General features: G+C 50.1%; 1 protein-coding gene across 1 annotated transcript; it reads left to right on the top strand.

Annotated features, from left to right (window-relative positions):
• Positions 1 to 569: 569 nt before the first annotated feature.
• On the top strand, positions 570 to 23,941 carry TIMM50 (translocase of inner mitochondrial membrane 50). The gene is made up of 11 exons (XM_039325037.1): positions 570 to 855; positions 1,677 to 1,818; positions 3,651 to 3,682; positions 13,605 to 13,626; positions 16,939 to 16,997; positions 17,371 to 17,490; positions 17,846 to 17,950; positions 19,576 to 19,674; positions 22,384 to 22,540; positions 22,972 to 23,078; positions 23,330 to 23,941. Exons 1-11 carry the CDS (start codon positions 607 to 609, stop codon positions 23,429 to 23,431), a joined length of 1,194 nt encoding a protein of 397 aa, XP_039180971.1. The 5' UTR covers positions 570 to 606; the 3' UTR covers positions 23,432 to 23,941.
• The last annotated feature ends 831 nt before the right edge of the window (positions 23,942 to 24,772 follow it).

The following is a 24,772-nucleotide window of genomic DNA, read 5'->3' as shown; positions in this document are numbered from 1 at the left end:
CATTTGATTCCCTGTATGCTTCCCATCTCAACTAGGGGCAATTCTGGCCAGCTTACAATCAAGGCAATAAGATAAAAAATATTATTTAGATAAGATCAGATGCCTTGGCTCTGTAACGTGAAAATTGAGGAGCATTTTTTTTTAAAAAAAGACACGTGCTGCCTAAGACACGTGTCTTTCTGTCCCTTTGGCTCTTTAACCTTGTCAGCTTCCGGGAAGACCGGTAGGAAACAAAAGGTTCCGCCCCTTCGCTTTCTAGCCAATGGGAGCTATGGCCGCTTCTTTTGATAAGAACAACTTCGCGGGTCTTCACGCCCCCTTGAGCCATGATTGGTCGGAGAAATCTGGGCGGTGTAGAGCGGCTCGCGGATTGGGTGTCATGACAAATCTCGCTTTCTTTAATGGACGAAGCGCTCGAAGGGCGGGCAGTCCGGCTTCGGAAATATTTGATGAGAAGCGACCGATCGGGGCGGGCGTCTGACCGCCTTTCCCACTCTGATTGGCCGGATCATTTTTCCCCATCCGCGGCGCGCGCCCGACACCGCCGTCCCCTCGCTCCTGATTGGTCAGGGCCGGCGCAGGCGCGAGAGGCGCCCCCGAGCAAAGATGGCCGCGGTGGTGGTGGCCGCTCGTGTCCTGTCTGAGGCGGCGCTGACGGGCGGGCGGCGGGCGCTGCGGGACGGCGGCGGCTCCTGCTGCCGGCGGTGGAAGCGGGGCGGCGCCTGGGCGCTGCCGGGCCGGACGTGGAGCTCAGGGGCTCCGCCGGGGGTCCCTCCGTCGGCGAGCGCGGCCGGACCGAGGCTGACCGGAGCCGTCCTGAAGGAGGTGGCCCAGCGGCAGCAGCAGCAGCAGCAGGTGAGGGCCGGCGAGGCCAGATCATCGGGGGTCGGACTCCAAAGGCCGGGTTGAGGCCCAGGGCCTCGCCTGCTGGAAGTTCGGAGTATTAGCAGTAGGTTAGGGCAAGCCAGAAGGGGCAGCCTGGGGCCCAGACGCCCAGCAACCTTAGGGGGAGCACAGAGACCGGGGGGGGGGGCTTAAATAAGCATTAGAGTTGACGTCCTAAAAAAAAAATACAGGTAGTCCTCGACTTACAACCGTTCGTTTAGTGACCGTTGAAGCTGCAAGGGCAGTGAAAAAAGTGACATCACCATCTTTCACAGCGGTGCAGCATCCCTGCGGCCATGTGATCAAAACTCGCACCTTTCGCACCGTAAATGTTTGTTTATGACTGTCACAGCGTCCTGGGCTCTGGTGTTCCCTTTTGCAACTTCTGATAAGCAAAGACAGTGGGGAAGCCAGATTCACTTTACGTTTTTCACATGACTGTTGCAGAGTGGTCACAAGTGTAAAAAATGGTGATTGCAGGATCAAAATTCAGACATTTGCAACTGATTCATTGCAACTGATTCATATTTATGATGGTTGCAGGGATCATGGGATCACCTTTTGTGACAGCAAAGCTACTAAAACTAACTTAACTACTGCAGGGATTCACTTAACAGGTATGGCAAGAAAGATGGCAAAATGGGGTAAAACTCACTTAACTGTCTCACCACCGGAAAAGTTGGGCTTAATTGTGGTCATAAGTGAAGGACTGCCAGTATATGGTTTCTGCAATTGTGCCCTACCTCCTTTCAGCTTTCTTTCTCTCTCTCTCTCTCTCTCTCTCTCTCAAGTCAACGGGAGAAGAAGATCGGAAGGGCTTCGATGATCAACAAGAGAAGACAAAAAAACAGAACCCTGCCTATACCAAGAGATTGTTGCAGATAATAGGCCTTCTTGGAGCTGGCAACGGTGTAGCAATTATCTACATCTTTGGTAAGTCAGTTTTCAATCTGTGAATAATAATAATAATAATAATAATAATAATAATAAAGTTGGAAGGGACCTTAGAGGTCATCTAGTGTAGTCCAACCCCTGCTCAGGTATGCCCACCGGTCAGTGCATCATATTGAAGCTCCCTTCTCTGGCTTATGATCATTGCAACAATCTGAATGGTTGCAGTTGTAACTGGTGGCCAGGCTTCTGGATAATATCTTCCAGTTACAGAGTTTGTGTTGATGGAGGTTTCTGTTCCGTGGCTATGGCTTGTAATCAAAATATACATGACAGTGCTCTGAAGGCGAAGAGTTGAATAGTTTATTGCCAAGATGATTGCTTTAGGTCTTTAAGATACCGGCTGTGTCCTCTTTGTTGGCATTAGTGAGTCTTTGATCAGCCCAGAAGATTGATTGATGGGGAAAATTGTGTGTAGTTTTATTTCTCTATCCTAAATCTAGTTCAGTTACTGTTAGGAGGCATGATGAGGTGGGATCCTCAAGGTTCATGCGCCTGTCTCCCCAGGCTATTAAATGGCTCCATGTTTCTCATGTTGATGAGGTGACAAGATAAAAAGCATGTTCCTAATAGCTGAAAATTCAACTGATAGTAAATTTCAGCCTGAGCCTGATCGTAATCTGTGCCATTGTTAAACTACAGATAGTCCTCAACATAATGATCCCAAAATTTCTGTTGCTAAGTGAGACATTTTTTAAGTGAGCTTTGCCCCATTTTACAATCTTTGTTACCATAATTAAGTGAATCACTGCAGTTGTTAAGTTAGTAACATGGTTGTTAAGTGAGTCTGCTTTCCTCATTGACCATGCTAGTCTGAAGACCGCAAAAGGGGATCCATGGCCCTGGAACTGCGACTCATAGTCATAAATATGAGTCTGTTGCCAAGCATCTGAATTTGGATCCTATGTCCATAGGGATACTGCAATGGTCATAAGTGTGAGAAACCGTCATAAGTCACCTTTTCAGGGCTGTTGTAACTTCGAACTGTCACTGAATGAATTGTTGTAAGTCGAGGACTGCCTGTACTCCTCCCAGCATCCCTTGGTCTTAGCCTTGCTGCCTGAGATGCTCGTAGCTGAGCATCACTTGGTGAGCTGTCAATTCCTTACCTTGGTTTGAGGAATAGTAATTTTTCATTGGCTCCTTCTAACACAGGTAGTCTTCGACTTAACAACCATTCATGTGGTGACTGTACGAAGTTACAGCACTGAAAAAAAGTGACTTAGGTCCGTTTTGCACAGCGTCCCTGTGGTTACACAATCAAAATTTGGGCGCTTGGCAACTGGCTCATATTTATGACGGTGGCAGTGTCCCAGGGTCATGTGATCACCATTTCTAACCTTCCCAGCTGGCTTCACGATTCACTTAGCTGCAGTGTGATTCACTTAAGAACTGTGTCAAAAAAGTTGTATAATGGGGCAAAACTCACTTAACTGTCTTGTTTAGCAACGGAAATGTTGGGCTCAGTTGTGGTCATAAGCCCAGGACTGTCTGTAGAGCAAAAGGAAAAGAATTGACTGGAGTTTGACATGTAACTGTAGGCTATACAGTATTGTTTGCTTGTGGAGATGCTTTTTTTCCCCTTCTAGCACATCTTTTTACTTCCCAATCTAATCTGAGATTTTCTGGTGAGGTCACGCTCAAGGACTAACCTGAATCAGTTAATCAGATTAATTGTTTAACTTTCAAGCTTTCCAGATCAGGGAGATAGTCCTACCAACTGTGACCCAGCTTTCAGTATGACCCCAATTTTGCCAAATGACCTTTTCAACTTCTTTCTCCCTCACTCACACACTCTCTTTTTTTTGCCGCAGGCCGTAATTCAGTGGATGAAAACGGTGCGAAGGTAGGTTGCTTTGTTATCTAAAACAGAGGTCCCCAACCTTTTGGGCACCAGGGGCCAATTCCATGGAGAGAGGCTTTTCCACGGATCGGAGGGTGTGTGGTTTTGTGTGCTGCCTGCATCCCGCAGATGGGGCTTTGCTTGTTTGTGCAAACCGGTTGCTGGCATACTGCAGTCCGGTACTGGTCCAAGGACCGGGGGGGGGGTTGGGGACCCCTGATCTAAAAGAAGTTCTCTTGTTAACGAGCTGCCTGCCACTAGGGGCCGTTCAGTGTTCGAAAGAAAGATGTTGGGCAGTCCAAAGTCAGATGTTGTAGCCTGCTTTATCCGAAGCACAGAAAAGATTAATTTGAGCTCCAGATAAATTTAGTGTCGGTAGAAACTGAGTAGGAAAAGCAGGCGATGAAATACATCTTCAGCGATGATTTATATCACAAGGGACATATATCCCTGTAGAGCAGGGTTGTCCAAGCTTGACAGTTTTAAGACTTGTGGACTTCAACTCCGGCTGGGGAATTCTGGGAGTTGAAGTCCACAGCTCTAAAAATTGCCAAGGTTGTGGATACTCTTCCTGTAGAAAAAAAACCCTCCATTATATGTAAGCTTCCAAGATAGCCATCATCTGCTTTTTCATCATGGTTGTTTGTCCTTTAGATCAGGGGTTCTCAACCTTGGCAACTTTAAGACTTGTGGACTTCAAAAGCTGGCTGAGGAATTCTGGGAGTTGAAGTCCACAAGTCTTAAAGTTGCCAAGGTTGAGAACCCCTGCTTTAGATGGTAGCAGCCCTGGAAGGCCACGTAGACTGGAAATGGGCATTTTTCAAGTTCACCAGGAGACCTTGATTAAATTGGAGCCTATTTACTCCATTTTGACATCCAGCATTCTAGCTCTGGCCTTGTGCAGTGAGGGGGCAGGAATTGCTCAGCTCCAGAAGTAACCTGCTCAAAGTCCCGGCATTAAATCTCCCCCCTCGGCAGTCCTAGCAAAAAGAAAGGATGAGATTGTGTGGTTGCTGGTTTGCCGTGTCCCCGTTTTGACTTGCAACCATTCAAAGTTACAGTGGCACTGGAGAAAGTGACTTGTGTGCAGGAATAACTGCTGAGGCAGCCCCGGGGCCACTTGGTCAGAAATCAAGCATGTGTCCACCAGCGTGTAAGCACAAGGGTGGCTGCGTCCCAAGGTCACGTGGTCACCATTTCAACCTTCCTAGCTAGCTTCCAACAAGCAAAGTCAATGGGGGGAAGCTGGGTTCGTGTAACCACTGCATGATTTGCTGAAGAAACGCTGCACTTTGCTTAACAATGGCAAAAAAAGAGAAGATCTTAAAATCAGGGGTGACTCCGTCTTGCTTAGCACTGGAAATTCTGGTCCCAGTGTTGTGTTTGTAAGTTGAGGACTACCTGTGATTTGCTTTTCTTCGTTTAATACTTTGTCGTAAAAGGAAAATGGCTACCGGTATTCTTTTTTCTTATTTATTTTTGTTTTCTTTATTTCTATCCCCCCTTTATTATTTTTACAAATGACTCAAGGCAGCGAAGATATCCAATACTCCTTGCTCCTCCTGTTTTCCTCACAACAGCCAACCTGTGAGGTAGGTTGGGCTGAGAGATTGACAGGCTCAAAGTCACCCACCTGGCTTTCATACCTAGGGCAGGACTTGAACTCACAGTCTCCCACTTTGAAGCCTGGTGCCTTATACTTTTCTGAACAGTGTGTTATGATTTGTTCCTCGCTTTTGTAGTTTTTACTTCTCCCCTGCCTCTTTTTGCAAAATGTCTCTAGGGATGCTCTGTTTCTCCTCGTCCAGATTCTGAACAAAATATCTGCAACTTGCAGAATCACCAGTCGTAACTTGGAATGTAGGAAAAGGCTTCCCTTTCAACGAGTACAAAATGTAATCTGGCCCAGCTTCCCAAATCCCTTTTGTGCCACCGAGACAATATTTGGGTGGCGATTTCCTGTGACACAATGACTCAGCCCTCAGCCCAGGGCAGGCCCTTGGGAAAAGCCTGAAGCCAAGTTCCCACAGATGTTTTGTGGTCCTGATTACAACAGGCACATGTTGCCAGGGATGTGTGAAAAGGGTCCTGGCTCATGGGTGCTTGATGTACCTGTTGTCTTGGGGGGGGGAACTAACTAGGAGGGAAGGGGCTGCTCGTCAGGGGAGCTCCACACATTTGCTAACGAGGCTGTATTTGCTTGAGAAAGTTTCTTTCAGGCTTCCAGCATTTTGTCCAGATGTGGGGCTTGTTCTTTCATGGGTGAATTACAGGGGAAAAAAATCCTTAGCCTTTTTCTCAGCACCATAGACGGAAAGGACTGTGCTTAAAGTCTGTAGTGTGCTTGTACATTCCACATTATTAAATTATTTTTTAATCTAACAAAACCTGAGGTCAGTGGTGACTCTGTAGCACAGTCTATGGTCTGATCCTGGCATCAATACAGGGGTGGGGGGTGGGGTTTGCATGCATTACCCTTTCGGTCTTCCACTTGATCCGGTCTAGTTTTTTATCGACATTATTGAACTACACACAAAACAAAATGCCAGACTAGAATCCAGCATGTTTCCTCCTCACCCCCTCAGCAACAATTACGTACAAAACATTGCAGCCTAAATCTGTACGCATCATTTTTTGTTATAAAAGGTATTTATCGTTCAGCTGGGAAATGCACACAGCTTCTGGAGTTGCATGGGTGTTTCTGCATTTTAAATTTGTGATCAGCCTTCCCTCTTTCTTTCCCCAAGTTGGCGCTTTCTACATTTGTCTGGGGTGACAGCATCTGGATTCTGCAGCCGGCACACTTACCTGACGGGTCTTTTTTAAATGGCTGATTGCTAAAGAGATGCTGTCCGGTGTCCTTGGTGTGAATTGCAAGCCACGCGGATGAGGGAGGATTCTTTTGATCTGTAGCACAAGTCCCAAGTGCCCTTGAGGAAACAAGGTGTGAATTGCTAGTGGCTTTACACATCCCTGAGGCATTTTGAACAGCCCGACTTAAAATACACCCAGCTACTATCCCCAACACCTCTTTTAAGGCCCTGATTTCCTGATTGCCTTTTTTCTATACTGGCGGCTTTGATGTTAGAAGCTGCCGTTCTTCACCTTGTTGTAAATAACAACCTGAATTATCCTTGGAGGTGAGGGCATGAGACTGCAGTATCCCAGAGGATGAGAGGGCTTCCTAAATCACCCTGGGTGGATGATCCTCCTCCCCCAGCCCCCATCAGTCATCCAAACCTGAACACGTTCCTTTCATGCTCCTGGGCCTTTGTTCCCACCGTTACGGGCTTTGGATCAGCTTATGGCTGGCACCTGCCATCTGCTTTGGATTGTTTGCACTAATAAGCACAATTCCGGCACAATTGGCGACTGTCTGAGAAGTCTCCCTGAAGAGGAAGCAAGTTGGAGCACAGAGCCCCTGACTTAACTCTTTGCAGGCAAAGGGAATTTCATTTTATTTACTTATTTGAATCCTGCCTTTATTATTTTGACAAATATTTTCCCCACCACAACCAGCCTGAGAGGTGAGTTGACGACTGAGAGTGAGGGACAGGCCTGGAGTCACCTAGCCATCTTCATGGCTGAGGCAGGACTTGACCTCACCATCACCTGGTGGTTGGCCCAAAGTCACCCAAAGTCATGCCTAAGGCAGGACTACAACTCACCGTCTCCTGATGATTGGCCCAAAGTCGCCCAGCCAGCTTTCATGGCTAAGGCAGGATTTGATCTTGCTTTCTCCTGCTTTGTAGCCTGGTGCCTTAGCACCCTCGCGTTGTGGTGGCCCATCCCAGTAACAATGCATAGTCACAAATGTTTGGCTTTTAAGTGGACTCTCCCCCCCCCCTTAAAAATCAAGTTTTTAGCAAGGGAGAACTGTGTCATAACTCTTCCTTGTGAAACCTATTATTTTTCAGCTTCTACGTTATCGTTATATCTTGGATAATTAATAGATGTATGGTAAGACAAATCAATTCCCTTTGAATTATCTTATCGATACGCGATAATTACTCCACAGTGATGGCTAGAGTAAGCAAAGAACTTACATAAGTTACTCTCTTATAGAAGGTGTAGTATATTCTCTTCCATTGGTAGGTTATCTCAAAGAGTATAAGTTTGATGTGTATAAATTTGTCTCAAAGAGGAGCCCCTCTTTTTTTGGGGGGGGGGAACTCCAGGGACAGGATGTCTTGAATGCTTACAAATGGCCTTGCTTTGAAGTAGCTCCGTGCCTCTCCCTGCCTGCCCCTCCCTTTGCGTCCTGTTCTGGGGCCATAATAAGACTCCTTTGGTTTTGCTAATGCCTGTCGCATTCATGTGAATGGCCACAGTGAGGCTGGCGTGATGGCAGATGTGCCTGGCCTAAAGAGCCCGGCTGGCACACTTCACAGCTCCCTGCAAGTCGCATGGCATCCCCCCGGGTGGAGGGGGACCTGTCCCGTCTAGGCCTATCTCGGCCTAAGTGGCTGTAAAACAGACTCAGGCTTTGATCTCTCTTTCTTTCCCACACTTTCCTTCTGAGAAGTGTGGGTTTGCCCAAAGAGGCTTCTTGATCTTTTTTTATTACAAATTTCCTTTCTCACTCTTCCCATTTGCATTGATCTTCCAGCCTCGGTCTCAGAAACAAAAGTTGGCAACTTCTGAAAAGCTGGGCCAGGGCAGTGGAGGCGAGCCTTTGGGGTCTAGGCCGCCCTGGGTCACAGCTGGGAAAATCCTGAAGGATCTGCTGCTTGGAGGTTTTGGGAGAACTCCTCAATACTGTGTTGTGTAGGGACCTCGGTGGTGTGTTCTTGACTCTTTCTTTTATTTGGGGTTGGTGTTTTGGGACTTGTGTCCTTTCTGATTGTTGGAGAAGACTCGGGAGTCCCTCCGACTGCAAGGAGATCCCATCAGTCAATCCAAAGGGAAGTCAACCTTGACCGTCCTTTGGAAGGACAGATGCTGAAGCTGAAGCTCAGATACTTTGGCCACCCAATGAGAAAACTCCTTGGAGAAGCCCCAGATGTTGGGAAAGTTGGAAGGGGACGGCGGAGAAGGAGATGGTTAGATGGTGTCATCAACGCAACGATCGTGAATCTGGGCAGACTCCGGGAGACGGGAGAGGACGGGGGGGCTGGTGTGCAAAGAGTGGACACGATTTAGCAACAGGCACAATGCAGTCCTTTCTAGCCATCTTAGAGACTCTTGGGTTCAAGAGTCTTTTGTTTACCAGGTATGGACGTCTGGAGGAGGACTACAGTGTTTAAGGTGTGTAGATGTCCTAGGCCAGGGGTAGGCCACCTTGGCTCTTTTATGACTCGTGGACTTCAACTCCCAGAATTCCTGAGCCAGCCACGCTGAGGGGAAAGGGAGAGGTTTCCATGCTGAGCCATGCTGGCTCAGGAATTCTGGGAGTTGAAGTCCACCAGTCATAAAAGAGCCAAGGCTGCCTACCCCTGGCCTAGGCCTTTCTCTCCAGGTGGTGCTGTTGAGCTTCCAAATTCTGACTGAAATGTTGGTAGAGAGCGGAGAATCACACTCCCTGGAAATCAAAGCAGGGTTAGAGGGCTCCTCGCCTTACCCACGGCCACCTCTGCTCCCAAACTCAGCCAGGCCTCTCTGGGCTTCCCAGTCCATCACTCCTATAAAAATCATTTTGTCCGCTTGGGTCCTGTGTGCCGGTTGGGCAGTGAGGACAGGCAGTGCAGTTGCTTGCAGGGCTAAGTACTCACAGGGAAGGGAGCCATCTTTTCCGTTAACTACTACTGCTCAGCTGCACGGAATTCCTTGTGGGCTGTGCTCCAGTGTTCCTGCTCCGATCCCGCATCCCAGTTCTCATGGCCGTGGGGATGCTGCCACGGTCGTAAGCGTGAAAAACGGTCCCGAGTCTCTTTTTTCAATGCCGTTGGTCACTAAGCAAATGGTCGTAAGTCGAGGACTGCCTGTATGCCTCTTTTCTGAGTCTTTCTGGCTTTAGACCAGCAGAGAAAGCGAGAATCTTGCATTCTCACCAAATCTCGTGCCCCGCTTTCCCTCGAGGCGGCATCTCTGTAGCAACTCGACATTTACTCCAGTTAACAAGTTTGCAGATGAATCCAACTGGGTAAATCTGGCAGCCCCGGCAGGGTTTGGTTAAGGAGGGCAGGAGGGGAAGGGACCCCAGGCAGCTGCCATTGTGTGGCAAAACCCTGCCCGGTCTCCGTTGTCAGCCTCGGTTTCCTGCCCTGTCAAGTTGAGGCTCCGTTGCCTGGAACAACGCAGATCAGCCCTTGGGTTTTACTGATGCATTTTGCAATCGCTTTGCCTCGGCCTCTTCCTTCCGCCTCACTTTACATAATCCCGAATTTTGCGGCCAGAGAAGTAAAACGAAACAATGGCTGATGAATTGGCGTGTGTCCCTCAGCCAGGGATTAGCTCTGTTTCACGCGGCCTTCGGGCCAGGAGCATTTGGGAAGGTAGACCCCGAGATGATTAGAATCATTGCCCTCTCTTTTTGTGAAGTTACCCGCGACGGGATTGTTCCTAGCCCTGCCGGGGTTTGAGCGGAGGATTTTCAGAGCCAATCGGGAGATCTTGAAAGGACTTTGCCGTTTAAGCCAACAGCTGCTTTCCTTCTGCACCTGTAGCTGAAAAGAATAAACTTCTTGCTGTCCGGGCAGGAGGGCTGTGTATTCAGGCACTCATGCACGATCAGATGGGGTGCGTGGGGGGCACCATTGTTGTTTTTAAGGTCTGTTAAGGCCCATTGTCACTTTGTATGGGTGGTTCTTTGGGGCTCAAACAGCTGGTGCTTTCAGAACGGGCAGAGTTGAAAGGCTGCATCGGCCGGCAGGTCTTTCTGGGCCTGGGGAGAGAGAGAACCTGGTTCAGAATATTAGAGCTGGATTGTTTTGACCCAAAGATAACAAACTTGGCGACCTGAAATGCAGCACCATCCGAGTTGGCTGCCGGCAGATTAAAATTGTACTCAAGCAGCGCCGCTTAGCGAACCGGCCGTTCTAGGTTGGGATTTCCTCCCCCCCCTTCTGTTCTCCCCTCCTTTGAATCGGACTCACAAGGTTGTAAAATAGTAAAGGAAATAAAGCAGTTGTTGCGGGTTAGGGCGAGAAGATGGAAAGCCATTGCGGTGTTTGAACTCAGTACGAGAAATGGGGGATCCAGACTGTTATTAAAAGGGCTGCCTATTTTTGAAATAATCTTCTTCTGTCTCTTCTTCCTGCTCTCCCACTTCTTCCTTCCTCGTGGGGAGGGGTCTCCAAGCTCAGCGACTTTAAGACTTGGGGACTTCAACTCCCAGCTGGCTGGGGAATTCTGGGAGTTGAAGTCCACAAGTCTTAAAGTTGCCGAGGTTGGTGAGCCCTGCTCTGGAAGCTGCTTTTGGTCCCCCACTTCGGTAGGGCTTGCAAATGCTGATCCTCAGAAGGGGTCCTCGGCAGTGGGATCCCACCCACGCCCCACCCTGCAAAAACAAGATTGGCTCCCTGTGGCTGGCTTTCCGTAAGCCTTTTAAAACTGGAATTGTTTGGGAAGAATGGAATGACATCATCTGTTTATTATGGTGGCTGTTGCTTGCTGGCTTTTATTTTGCCATTTTTAGTTTTATGTTGTGTGGTGACTGATTTTGTGGCTGGCCAAGGAGCTGCCATTCACCATTTATAGGCTCTGATGGTGAGAAATCTAAACCACCTCTTTAGGTTTTTAGCCTTAAGTCTTAATCTGAACACGAAATCAGCCTCCAGCTTAAGGCAGGCTAGGAAAAAGACGTTTTCCTCTCAAGGCGAATGAAATTAGTACAGAGAGTCCTCAACTTACCCCAGTTTGTTTAGTGACAAAGTTACAGTGGTACTGAAAAAAAATGACATTTTTCACACTTACGACCGTCGCAGCATCTCCAAGGTCACCTTGATCAGAATTCAGACACTTCTGACCGGCAAAGTCAACGGGGGAAGCCAGATTCACTTAACTACTGGGTTACTAACCTAACAGCTGCCATGACTCACTTAACAACTGTCTCACTTAACAGCGGACATTTTGGGCTCTGTTTTAGTCGTAAGTCAAGGACTACCTGTATATTGAAGGAGGCTCCTAGAGAGAGCATTACCCTCAAATGGGTGGGGAACCTGGGCTCTTTTAGGACTTGTGGACTTCAACTCCCAGAATTCTTGAGCCAGCCAGCATGGCTGGCTCAGGAATTCTGGGAGTTGAAGTCCACAAGTCCTAAAAGAGCCCAGGTTCCCCACCCCTTCCCTAGAAAAGCTGCTTTGACTTGGGGGGGAAGGGGGTTGCAATTCCCCTGTCTAGGGCTGAGGGTCCTGCATGACCCCAAACGCAGAAGGGCTGTTTCCTACTCCTTGCCACAGCTGCCCAGTTCGGAGGCGTGAGGCCCATTTGGCCAGTGCACCAAAACTCATTGCTTGTGCAAACACGCAAGTATTTTTTTTTTTTTTTTTTGTAAGGTGCAAAAGGAGTTGCTGACGTCTCAAAGAAAGGTGGCTGAGGCCTCTTGCTCCTGCCTGGAAACGTCCTTGTTCCCCTTCCTTCCCCAGAGCAGCTTGCCTGGGCATTTGGTGCAGGACTCTGCTCATGCTCCTTGTCCCTTGGGGAAGATTGTGACGGCTCCGAGCCACCAACGGTCACGGCTGTCCCAGGCCTCCTCCCCTCACTCAGGGGTCGGTCTCTAATGCTCAGGACCTCCCTGTCCCTGGCAAAGGTCAGGACTCACCGGGACAAGCTAGTTCCTTTTACCCAGAGCATTTAGCACAGGTGCTCCTCAACTTACGATCACAATCGTGTGGACGTCAACCTCCGGAATTCTCCAACCAGCCTCTCCGGCCTTAAAATTTTATTTCCTCTCTTTGTGGTGTATCTGTGTTTTATGCATTCATACATTCGTCTTTCATGCGTCCATCTCTTTGCAAAGCGTCCCGGAGAACCAGCCGAAAAGATCCTCTGTCGTCTTGCAAATTCCTGCGTGCGTTACACCGAGGCATTGTTTTTCCACTCAGTGTCTGAGTCTCCATCATATCCTGGATTTTTTTGTGTGTGTTTTTTTAATTAAAGTTCCTGCTTCTGGAATGGTACTCTGGCCATGGGAATAAAACTATCCCCAAATTAACCACCTTCCTCACATCTCATCTTCCTTCCTGCCATCTGTTTTGACCTGGCCCGTCTTCCGCTGACCCGTTGGCCCGACCGACCCGCCGCTGCCTCTGGGACAGTCTTGTAAACATGACAGGAAGAAAATGAATCACAGCAGCCAGCGGCCTCCCTCGCTAAACCCCGGGCACTCCAAGCCAGCCTTCCCCAACTGAGTCCCCTCGGGGTGTGGGGAGGGCTGCGAGTAATTCTGGCAATGTGCACATCTGGAGGTGTCACATGAGTTGGAGAAGGCAGCTGTAGAGCCAGTTTGGTCTAGCTGGCAATGTGCACATCTGGAGGTGTCACATGAGTTGGAGAAGGCAGCTGTAGAGCCAGTTTGGTCTAGCGCCAAAGGCACCAGGCTAGAAAGCGGGAGAAACTGAGATCTAGTCCCACCTTAGACATGAAAGCCAGCTGGGTGACTCTGGGCCAATCACCAGGAGACCGTGAGTTCTAGTTCCACCCTAGTCACAAAAGCCAGCTGGGTGGCTTTGGGCCAGTCGCTCGCTCTCAGCCCAGCCCACCTTAGTTGGTGATTGTGGTGGAGAACGAGGAGGAAGGAGTGTTAAATATGTTCACCTCCTTATTTGCAACAATACAGGCGGGCTACAAATAAGCAGGTAGACATCTGTGTGTCTGTTTTGTTCTCCCCTCCCAGCTCCCATTTTGGGATAATGCAATGTACCCTTGGAATCAAAATAAACCCAATTTTCTCTCAAAGGTTCTTTGAAAAGAATCTTTGAGACAACTATGACCTGGATGGCTGAGAATCTCTACAAACATACTGTCTTCTCTCTTCTTTTTGCAGATTCCTGATGAATTTGATGACGGTAAGTAGACAAGACCGGGGTTTTGAAATTTTCCTGGATGGGCGCCGGTCAACAGGTTGGGTTGAGGATCAAAAACGGGAGCGAAGTCATTGCAGAAGTAAATCTGGAGTTGCCACCATTATCCAAGGAAAACAGAACTGGAGCGTTTACTGCATATTACTCGCAATGGCCTCATTTATTTCCAAGTATCCTAGCTGCATTTTCCGGAGAGCAAAACGAAAAATTGCTTTCAGCTAATCGATGTGCTTCAGTCTCTAAGCCCCTAGCTGGGGTTCAGACTCTGCTGAATTGCAGTAGGAACTACTCTGTAAAGCAGTGTTTCCCAAACTTGACAATTTTAAGGCATGTGGACTTCAACTCCCAGAATTCCACAGCCAGCAACGCCAGTCTTGGCTTTGCTTGAAAACAAGGCTCTCCCAACTTGGCAGCTTGAAGGCTTGTGGACTTCAACTCCCAGCCCTGGGAGTTGAAGTCCACAAGTCTTAAAGTTGCCAAGTTGGGGGAGCCCTGCTTTATAAGGTAGGTTAATCTGGCGACCCCTTAGATAAGGAGTCCAGCTGTCTAAAAAACCCCAAGGTTGAGCATTGCCAAGCTCACTTAACGCTGCTCACAAACGGCACAACTCTCGTCGATTGCCTTCAGAGTCGGTTGGAGTCAGCAGTATCTAAGTTGAATTATAGAATTGTAGAGCTGCAAGGGACCTTGGGGGGTCTTCTAGTCCAGCCCCCTGCTCAAGGCAGGAGCCTTATTCCATCCCAGTCAAACGGTTGCCCAGTCTCTTCTTGAAAACCTCCCATGACGGAGCACCCACAGCTTCTGAAGGCCAGCCGTCCCACTGTCTCTCTTTCTTCAGCTTCCATTCATTCTTTCTTGTTGTAATTACATTGACAGTTTAAGGGGAATGGCTCTTTTCCGAACTACAGCACGCCCCCTTTATAACCAGGATGCTGCACGGAGAATTCCAACTTTTCTGCCCCCCCAAAACGTGGTGCCTGCTGCAAAATTTGAGGGAGAGTCTTTGCATTCTGAGCTTTGGGGAATGGAGCGAACGGGAGGAGGGGGGCAGCTGTGGCTGTGTGTGTGCGGCAGAGGGCCAGATGGATCCTGGTTGTGGCTTCCCCGAAGCAGATTGTGCTGGAAGGCTTCGGACAGAGTGGGGAGGGGAGTCCTGGGGCAAGTGGGGGGAGCTGCTTTGGGGGGGTGCAGAAGAGTGCCTTCCCAGCATATGTGCTGACAGATTAAAAGGCGTAGCCTCATTGTTCCCCCCTCCCTTCCAGATTTTCAGCTAACTCACCCCTCCTTGGTGGAAAAAACTGCACACACGGCAGGGAACTCCAGTTTGCGTAACCTGGTGCTGCTCTTGGCAGCCTTTCCTCTGTTTTCCTTCCTGGACTGTTGAACTTATGGCAGCTTGCAGGGAAGAATAAAGGAATCCCTTACCCAAGCTGAGAGGTTATTTAGCATTTCCTGCAAAGGTCAAATTTAGTCAGAATGGATCTGGAAGGGACCTTGGAGGTCTTCTAGTCCAACCCCCTGCTCAAGCAGGAGACCCTATGCCATTTCAGACAGGTGGTGGTTTGAGACTAAAACATATGAAGGACAGTTGCAGGATTTGGGTTGGGCTAGCCTAAAGAAAAGGACTGGGGGGGACATGATAGCAGTATTCTAGTATTTGAGGGGCTGCCACAACCTCTTCTCCAAAGCCCCTGAAGGCAGGGCAAGAAACAACGGATGGAAACCAATCAAGGAGGGAAGCAACCTGGAATTAGGGAGAAACTTCCTTACAATGAGGACAATTAACCAGCGGGGCAGCTTCCCTCCAGAAGCTGTGGGTGCTCCATCACTGGAAGTTTTCAAGAAGAGACTGGACAGCCACTTGTCTGAAATGGTATAGGATTTTCTGCTTAAGCAGGGGGTTGGACTGGATGTCCTCCAAGGTCCCTTTCGGCTCTGTTCAGAGTGATTCACGTCAATGTCACTTCTGCCTGCTGCAGCCCAGTATTTGGGGAGGGGGGCGACGGGGCGCGCCTCTTCCCGGGATTCCACCATGGCCCCCTCCAGTTGACAGGAATCCGTGCCCCGCCTGCCCGCCCATCCTCCTGGGCCCAGCTGCTCTGCTCCCATTACCATAACAATGCGCCCCAAATTACACCCCATTCAACAGGCCTGCCTTTGATTGATTAACTTAGAGCTTCTGTTTGAATAACCCTGGCGGCTGAAATGGGGAAGCCGTAATCTCAGAGGGATGGTTAACTGGGCTGGTGGGGAGGCTGCAGTGTAGCTCACACGCTCTTTCCTCCCCAGCCTGACCTTTGCTTAAGCAAGCTGGTCCTCCAAGGATCCCTTGTATGTTTGGGGGGGGGAGTGCCGCAGCCCCACATATGTTCCAGCAACATCAGATGGCAGGTGGGGGGGAACCAGGTTGAAGCTGCAGCCTTGGCTAAGAATTGCTCATCAAGATGCCGCATGCAGCTCAGGAACTACAATTGCACCCAAATGTACTTTTTTTTTAAAAAAAAATTTGCCCTTGAAGTTTTACAGGTAGTCCTTGATTTATGACCACAGTTGGGAGCATTATTTCCTTTGCTAAGCAAGGCTGATCTTAAGTGAGCCGCTCCTGATTTTATGGCCTTTTCCCCACAGTTGTTAAGCGAATCACTGCAGTTTAGTGACCCATGCAGTCGTTAAACGATTCTAGCTTCCCGCAGTGGCTTGGCTTGTCAGAAGCCACTGGGATGGTCACAAATGGGGATCACACAACCCCGGGATGCTAAATGCATGTCAGTTGCTAAGAGACCCTGAATTTTGATCCCACGGTCGTGGGGATGTGGTCTTCAATTTGAGAACTGGTCCCAAGTTGCTTTTTTTCAGCACCGTTGCAACTTCAAACGGCCACTAAAACGAACGGTTGTGTACATCGAGGACCATCTGTGTTTTTATTCCAGTTGAGATCGCCAGGTGTGAAGTTGGATGGTTTGAAGTAACTTTAAATGCATCCATTTCCACATTCCCTACCCAGAAAAAATGCCTACTTAAACATTGGAAATCATCCTCCTGATTTTTGAGAGGGTTGAAATGGATTTCGTGCAGCCTCGACTGCACTTCAAGGGATTTTTGAATCGGGATCGGAACCGGTTTCAGTTGTCCATGCCAGCACCCAGGAGCAAAAGGCGTATCGGACGGGGTGCCTGTCAAGTCATGTTTAGACTTTTAATCTCCAGAATGACAGGGGTCTGGGACCCGGGTTCCATCAGCAAAGGGCGAGAGGCTTTGCGTGGTTCTGCGACATGCTTTCTTCCATTTGGCTTACAGATGTGGTGATTATTCAACAGCTGCGAAGGTCGTACAAGTATTTCAAAGATTATAGCCAGGTGAGTGTCTTGTTTCATCTCTTTTATGGAGATTTTGCAACGGGGGGGGGGGTCCTCCAAACTCAGCCACTTTAAGACTTGTGGACTTCAACTCCCAGAATTCCCCAGCCAGCATGCGCTGGCTGGGGAATTCTGGGAGTTGAAGTCCACAAGTCTTAAAGTGGCCAAGATTGGACAGCACCATTTTTAGAATCTTTTCACAATTCTCCCAAATGAAAAAAACGCACCAAAATGAAATTATATCCTATTTGGCTTTAAAGCTTTCTGGTCTCCTATCCAATCCAGGTGGATTCCCCCTCCCCCGGTCCTAACCTCCCCCCCCAAACCCATTCGGCATCTTCTGATGGTGTCCTGCCTCGGTTTCTTTTTCCAGATGATCATGGAGCCCACCAGCCCTAAGTTGCTGCCAGATCCCTTGAAGGAACCGTATTACCAGCCGCCTTATACCCTGGTTATTGAACTCACCGATGTCCTGCTGCACCCGGAATGGTCGGTCTGTATCCTTTCCAGGAATTGGGGGTGGGGGCAGCGCATTCCCCTCAGAGCCAGAGGGCATGACGGGCCCTTGGTTGCCACCCTGCTCCATCTACCAACAGTTTTTGAGTTGTGGGGTCCTTGGTGCTCTCTGAGCTGGGTGGTTTTCTTGCAGACATTTCATTACCAAACTAGCTAACCGCTTCAGTGCTAGAAGGGAGTGGGCTGATTTTACCCGGTTTGATAATGAAACGCCTGCAAGAAAACCACCAGAATATCTGCCAGGTCCAATGGAGATTAGTTGATAATTGTCCTTTCTGCCTAGCTGGTGTTGGCTTTCTCTCAAGGTCTGTCCCTCTTTCTCTTGTCCTCAGTTAGTGACCGGCTGGCGCTTTAAAAAGAGGCCGGGCATCGACAACCTCTTCCAACAGTTGGCTCCGCTCTATGAAATCGTCATCTTCACCTCCGAGACAGGCATGGTGAGTGCTGCAGGGAGGGGGCCCTGTCAGCTGGTAAAGGGGCTTGGGAGGTAGCCGGGTGCTCGGCTCCTGTGGCCCCCCCCTCCATTTGAAAGAGGCTTTGAGTATGCATCATGAACTTGTCCCCGCCATTGAAATGAAAATCCCTTATTTATTTTTAAACGAAGAACAGATCCTTTCGCTCAGGAGCCTCCACAACTGGGCAGCTTTAAGACTTGGGACTTCCAGAACTTTGGGGCAATTCTGGGAGTTGAAGTCCCCAAGGCTTGCCCTGTTTGGGAGGCCTGTGCTTTAGCTAAAACTCCCTCATAGGTTCAGCCACTGTTGGGCCATCAAACACCGTTCTTGAGTTGAGATTTGTGCCCAGCTGGGGGAATTGGACATCAATGTCCCAGCAAAGGACTGGAAGGGCGATCTAGCCTGGACTTTGTGTCCAATGCTCATGCTGGCCACACAGATGCAGAGTGACCGCAGGGGATAACCTTAGATCATGTCAGGCCATTGAGAGAGGGAGGGGCAGCTTAGCACAGCTGGTTAGCCCGTGCCCCTGTGCCCCTGGCCCTCTCCTCCCTTCCACGCTCCGCCTCTCTTACGCTTGAGTGGTGGCAGTGGGGTCTCTCCCAGGGAGCGTGCCACAGCTCATTTGAATATGAATGGCCCCCTCCCCGGCCCTTGCCTCCCATTGAATCCGAACCATTGATGCACTAATTGAGTGGGCCTGTCTTGGGGGAGAAAGCAGCACCCCAGTCTTCACCCCAAAGGACAGGAACTGCTCAAGGAAAAGGCTGCAGGGGTCCACCTCTGCCTTCTGGGAGCTTAGTTAACCTGTGGGATCCAGCTAGGCCAGGGTAGGCAAGCTTGGCTCTTTTAGGACGTGTGGACTTCAACTCCCAGAATTCCTGAGCCAGCCATGCTAAGGGGAAAGGAAGAGTTTCCAAGCTGAGCCATGCAGGCTCAGGAATTCTGGGAGTTGGAGTCCACGAGTCCTAAAAGAGCCAAGGTTGCATAGCCCTGAGCTAGGCCAAATCCAGAGCTGAGGCTCTAAAATGGGCAGGCACAAGACTCTGCTAACACCTTGAGAAAAAGTACACGAGGATGCCAATCAGGACAGGTATTCTGAATAACTTACGTTATGTATTCTAAGAATATTTTAGATATTCTAAAGAATACCTGTAGTCCTCAACTTACGACTACACTTGAACCCTTTTCTGTTGATAAGTGAGACATTTGTGAAGTGAGTTGTGCCCCGTTTTACGACTTTTCTTGCCACTGTTGTTGAGTGAATCACTACAGTTGTTAAATCAGATTGGCTATGCACCCTTCCGAAGGGGTTTCCTGAGAGCGCACAGAGAGCATTAATGTCAGACCACTTTCAGCTTCCTTTGATTCAAGCTGATCTTGTTCATGGCACCTGGACGTGTTTTAAGGTTCTTTTAGAACGGGTTCTCAACCTTGGCAACTTTAAGACTTGTGGACCAACTCCCAGAATTCCTCAGCCAGCTAAGCTGGCTCAGGAATTCTGGGAGTTGAAGTCCACAAGTCTTAAAGTTGCCAAGGTTGAGAACCTCTGTTTTAGAATCATTTGGGGCTGGTAATTCCTTTCTGCCGTCTTTCTCCTCTCCCAGACAGCTTTTCCCCTCATTGACAGCGTTGATCCCCACGGCTTCATCTCCTACCGGCTCTTCCGAGACGCCACTCGCTACATGGACGGGCATCATGTTAAGGTAGGGCTGCCACATGATTTGGGAGGGCCACGGGGCCCGTGTGGGAGGGATCCAGTGATCCTCTGTAATGGCTTTAGAGTCGCACTGGAGGGAGCCATACGAAGGCAGGACTAGAACTCCCAGCCTCCTGGTGATTGGCCCAAAGTCACCCAGTAGACTTTCATGCCTAAGGACTAGGACTAGAACTCCCAGCCTCCTGGTGATTGGCCCTAAGTCACCCAGCTGGCTTTCATGCCTAAGGCGAGACTAGAACTCCCAGCCTCCTGGTGATTGGCCCAAAGTCACCTAGCCAGCTTTCATGCCTAAGTCAGGATTAGAACTCGCCATCTCCCACTTTCTAGCCCAGAACCACTAGTCCAAACTGATTGGCTAGGAACTCAAAATATTCCGTCTCCCAAATGCACCAGGGGAGGGTTCGCTTCCGTGGAGTCCAGCGGGCCTTCCTCCAGGAAAAGAGTCCAGGGCCCAAACCTCCCTGAGGGCCCAGGCTGTTTGCCCTAAGGGTCCTCCTCCCACTGCGGTGGCCCACTCTCGGCATCCCAGGGTTTCCCTCGAACTCGGCTGCCTGTTGCCTGTCTGGATGAGCGCCGGGCAGCCGGGCACAGTCTGAGATAGCAGCTGCCCAGGCCACGTGCTGCACCCGGCGTGTCCCCTGGGCCTGCCGGCCACAATAGAGGCAGGATGGGTTAGCTGGGCTCCCTCGGATTGGGGGGGGGGAGCAGAGCTGCCTTCTGTCTGTCTTCTGCGTGGCCTCCCCCCTCCCCGTCACCTCCCATCTGCTGCTGGTGGGGGGCCTTCTCCATGTCTTAATTGTTTGGATTCTTCCCCCCCCCCAAGTAAGCAAAGTGGGGCGGGGGGGGGAGTTTTTCTCTTCCTGGGAGAAGCAGCCCAACTCTTTGGCGTAAATTGCTGCTGCATTAAAGACGGAAAAAAAGAGACAAAACTCAACTTGAGCTCAAGTATCTGGTCTTAAAAAAAAATCTTTAAACAAGCCGGCCGTCCTTTTTAAACTGCTTTTTCTTTCCTTTTTTTATTTTCACCAGCCAGGATCAGAGTGGATCCTAGCTATTAAATGTTAAATTTATTTGATCACCTTTTTCTCTTTTTTCGTGCAGTTTTTTTTTTGTTGTTGTTGTTGTTAGTATTGAACGTATGTTTTTGTTTCATTTTGTTTGTTTTTCTGTTTTGGATTTTATCTTTTATGGTGAAACAATAAATAGTACAAAAGGAACAAGCCGGCCGGGCGATTTAAACGTAGATTGAAGGAAGGCATTTTTAACTGGGGGTGGGGGGTGGGGGGAGCAAGGTTTCTGCCCAGTTCCTTCAGATTACTTTGTCTTGTACTGAAAATAAAGATGTGGAAGCCGGAGCCATTGGTTGAAAAGCCAAGTCTGCTCTAATCCAGCCAGGCAACCAAAACGAATGAAAAGGGAAAACAAAACAGGAAACTGTTTCTTGAACTACTTAATGACTACTTTCCAACTGCTTCTCCCTGTGAGGAATCTGTAATCTTTTTTTTTTTTCCTTCTTCTAAGAGCTTGAGACTTGGGAGTATTTGGTACGCAAAAAAGTTCGCCGTCGCTGCTTTAAGAGCAGTTCTCTGAGCAATTGAGGCGGTTTTCATGAATCAACGCTCATGCGGAAGAGCTGCCCATTCAGACTGATGCCTGAGCGGTTATAGCAGTGTTTCTCAACCTTGACCATTTTAAGGCATGTGGACTTCAACTCCCAGAATTCCACAGCCAGCGTTGCTGGCTGTGGAATTCTGGGAGTTGAAGTCCACATGCCTTAAAATTGTCAACTTTGGGAAACACTGGGTTATAGGCTTCTCCCCCTTCGTCGCTAGGATTTTTAAAAGGTCATTTTAGCCTAGTGGCTGCATCCAGACCCTCAATCGCGGCACAGCCAGCAGGCACAACCTAACAAATACGGTGCAGTCTTCCTCCGAATTGTCCTTGTTTAAAACGAGGCAGGAGGAAAAAGGGTGGAAGGATGTGGGAATTTCCCTGTCAGGAACATCGAAGGCCCGATTCCCTTTGAGTGCCCTTGGGGAGGGGAGGGGAGGGGAGGGGAGCGCCCTCTCCGTCTCCCCTTCTTTGCTCAGCCAGCTGGACTTTTGCGAAGCGCTGGAGAAGCCCCAGAGAGCCCACGGCCGGGGGGGGGGGCTGGCTAGCACCCTAAAATCTCCCTCCCCCCGCCTTTTAGTCAGTTTTCACACTCGTTTTAATTTATCCTTGCCTTTATGTTTTAAATTGTGTATTCCCTGTTTATGCTTTGATATTTTACCTGTACAACACCCAGAGTGTGAAGTGAAGGAGATGGGCAGTTTTAAAAGTAGAGATATAGATAGATGAGAGGGAGGGAGGGAGGGGGAGAGAGAGAAAGAGAGAGAGATCAGTTTTTGCTGGCTGGGTAATTCTGGGAGTTGAAGTCCACCCATCTTAAAGTTATCAAGGTTGGTTGATAGATGAAGGTGGGATAGACGGATGGGCGGATGGACAGAGAGACAGACAGACAACGGATTGATTGATTGATTGATTGATTGATTGATTGATTGATTGACTGATTGGATGGGTGGACGGACAGAAGACAGGTTGATTCATTAGGTGGGTGGAGAGAGGGAGGGAGAGGGAGAGAGAGAGAGAAGGAGGGACAGATGGAGCCCAAGCAGACAGCCGTCTCACCTGCCCGTCTCCTTGCTCCCCCCAGGACATCTCCTGCCTGAACAGGGACCCGGCCAAGGTGGTGGTGGTGGACTGCAAGAAGGAGGCCTTCCACCTGCAGCCCTTCAACGGCCTGGCCCTCAAGAAGTGGGACGGGAACTCCGACGACCGCACCCTCTTCGACCTCTCGGCTTTCCTCAAAAGTGAGGCCAGGGCAAAACACGACCTCTTCTCTTTCCCCTTGCACCAACACCTCTCTTCCACCCACTGCCCCCCTTCTCCCTTTCCCTGTTTCCATTTATATTTTATATTACGATAACTCCTTTCTAAAAAAGCAAGTCGAGGGCTCGCTTTCAAGGAAGCTGGCAGGTGAGGAGGAGGAGGAGAGCATCACCCTGAGCGTCCCCCTTCCCAGATCCAGAGGGAGCCTCGGGGCCCTGGTCTGGCCAGGCTTTGGCCTGGAGAATCCCGGCTGCAGGTGGCCGAGGGCGGTGATGGAGGGAAGCTTGTGCCCAGGCAGGCCGTCCCTGCGGGAGTTCTGAGGCCTCCTTGGAGGGAGGAAGCCGGGCAGCTGGCCTGGACGCTTTTCCCGGCCTTTGGGCTGGGCCTCACCTGCGGTCCTTGTCACCTGCAGCCGTCGCCCTGAGCGGAGTGGAAGACGTTCGCTCCGTGCTGGAAAACTATTCCCTGGAGGAAGATCCATTGGAGGCTTTCAAACGCAGGCAGTCCCAGCTGGAGCAGGTGAGAGTCGGGTGGGAGGGAACTGCTGGCAGTCCTCGTCTTACGACCACAGTTCAGTCACTAAACGAATGGTGGTAAAGTCGAGGACTACCTGTATCGTGCTGGCTGGGGAATTCTGGGAGTTGAAGTCCACTGGTTTAGTCTCTCCAGCTGGGGACAGGGCTGTCCCGGCTTCCAAGAACCCTGGGTGGGCTGAGGAGGGGTCTGCACGGCGGGGTGACGGCAGTGCCGGTGTCCTTGCCCCTCCCCAGGAAGAACAGCAGCGTCTCTCTGACCTGACCCAGCACAAGAAGCAGCAGCTCTTCCTGGGCTCCCTGGCCAGCCGGCTGTGGCCTCGCTCCAAGCAGCAGTGACCCCGGCCCCCTCAGGCCTGGCCGGCCCCATCCACGAATGGACGTCTCAGCTGTTCCTGCCCCTCGGACCCCAGCCTCTGGGGAGGGGAGGCTGCAGCAGGAGGGGCAGAGGCTTCGGCCCAACCTCGACGCGGATCATGGGCTGCAACCTGCCGCCAATAGCCCTCACAGTCCCCTCCCACCGTGGCATCATTTCTTGAGACCAAGACTTTGTGGGGTGAGAGTGAGCCTGTCCTGTGCCCTCGGAAGGGGACCCCTGCAGGATCAGGCTCCGGGAGGGCGGGGAGCCGAGCCCCCCACCCCCCACCCCGGAACGGAGCCTGACTACCACAGCACGAAAAGGAGGCAAAACTCCAGGCAGGAAAGGAGGAGGAGACGCTCTGTCCAGCGGGCTCTCATCCCTTGTTATCATGTTCCCATCGGGTGACCGACAGTGCTCTGGGTCAGCCTGCTGGGGTGAACGGAGAGGAATGTTGGGTGTCTTCAGATTAAATGGCCATCTTTATAAGAGAGGCTTCTGCTCTGTCCGTCGTTGGTGGGGCCCTTGGTGCTCTCTCAGCTCGAGGCTTTTCTCACGGACGTTTTATGACCCAAGGAGGTAGCATCATCAGTGCCAGTAGGGAGTGGGTATGTGGAGAGGAGGAGGACTGTGGGGTCCTTGGGGCTCCCTGAGCTTGGTGTTCTTATAGAGGTTTTATGACCCAGCTAGGTAACCTCATCAGTTCTAGAAGAGAGCGGGTATGTGGAGGAGGAGGAGGAAGACTGTGGGGTCTTTGCTTTCTTGCAGACGTTTCACTACCCAACTAGGTAACATCATCAGCGCTAGAAGGGAGGGGGGTTGCTCTCTATTTGTGCATGAGTGGCTTGTCCTGTCAGTGTGGGTGGGAATGTGGTTTTCTTCTTGGTGGCACCTTAATTAGGCTGTTCCCTACATCAGCCCTGGGAGTTGCAGCGCCTGTGTCATCATCCTCCCCCCCCCACACACACACACCCTGATCTCTCCCCACTGAAAAATCAGCTGCAGGCCTTTGTCTTGAAGCAGACTAGCTGTAAACAGGAAAGAAACCCAGCTGGAATGTGCTCTGGTGGGGGGGGGAGAGAATTCCAGCCCTCCGAAGGTGCTTTGTTTCTGCATAAACATTGCAGAATTGTTTTACAGTTTTTACAGTCAAAAGGGTTTCTTCTCTCACACTAAAGCAGCCCCTCCCCCCAATGTGGCCATTTTAAGATTTGTTGAAGTCCACAAGTCTTAAAAAGGGGGCCACGTTTGGAGACCCCTGTTCTGAAGGGGGCAGGTAAGAGAAGGGATGTAGAAGGAGGGGAACAGGGTTGACCAGCCAA

Source organism: Crotalus tigris, unplaced genomic scaffold (assembly GCF_016545835.1).
Source record: "Crotalus tigris isolate CLP2741 ecotype Arizona unplaced genomic scaffold, ASM1654583v1 scf7180000024316.1084291, whole genome shotgun sequence".
NCBI classification, from domain to species: domain Eukaryota; kingdom Metazoa; phylum Chordata; class Lepidosauria; order Squamata; family Viperidae; genus Crotalus; species Crotalus tigris.
This window is presented reverse-complemented; position numbering and strand designations above follow the sequence as displayed.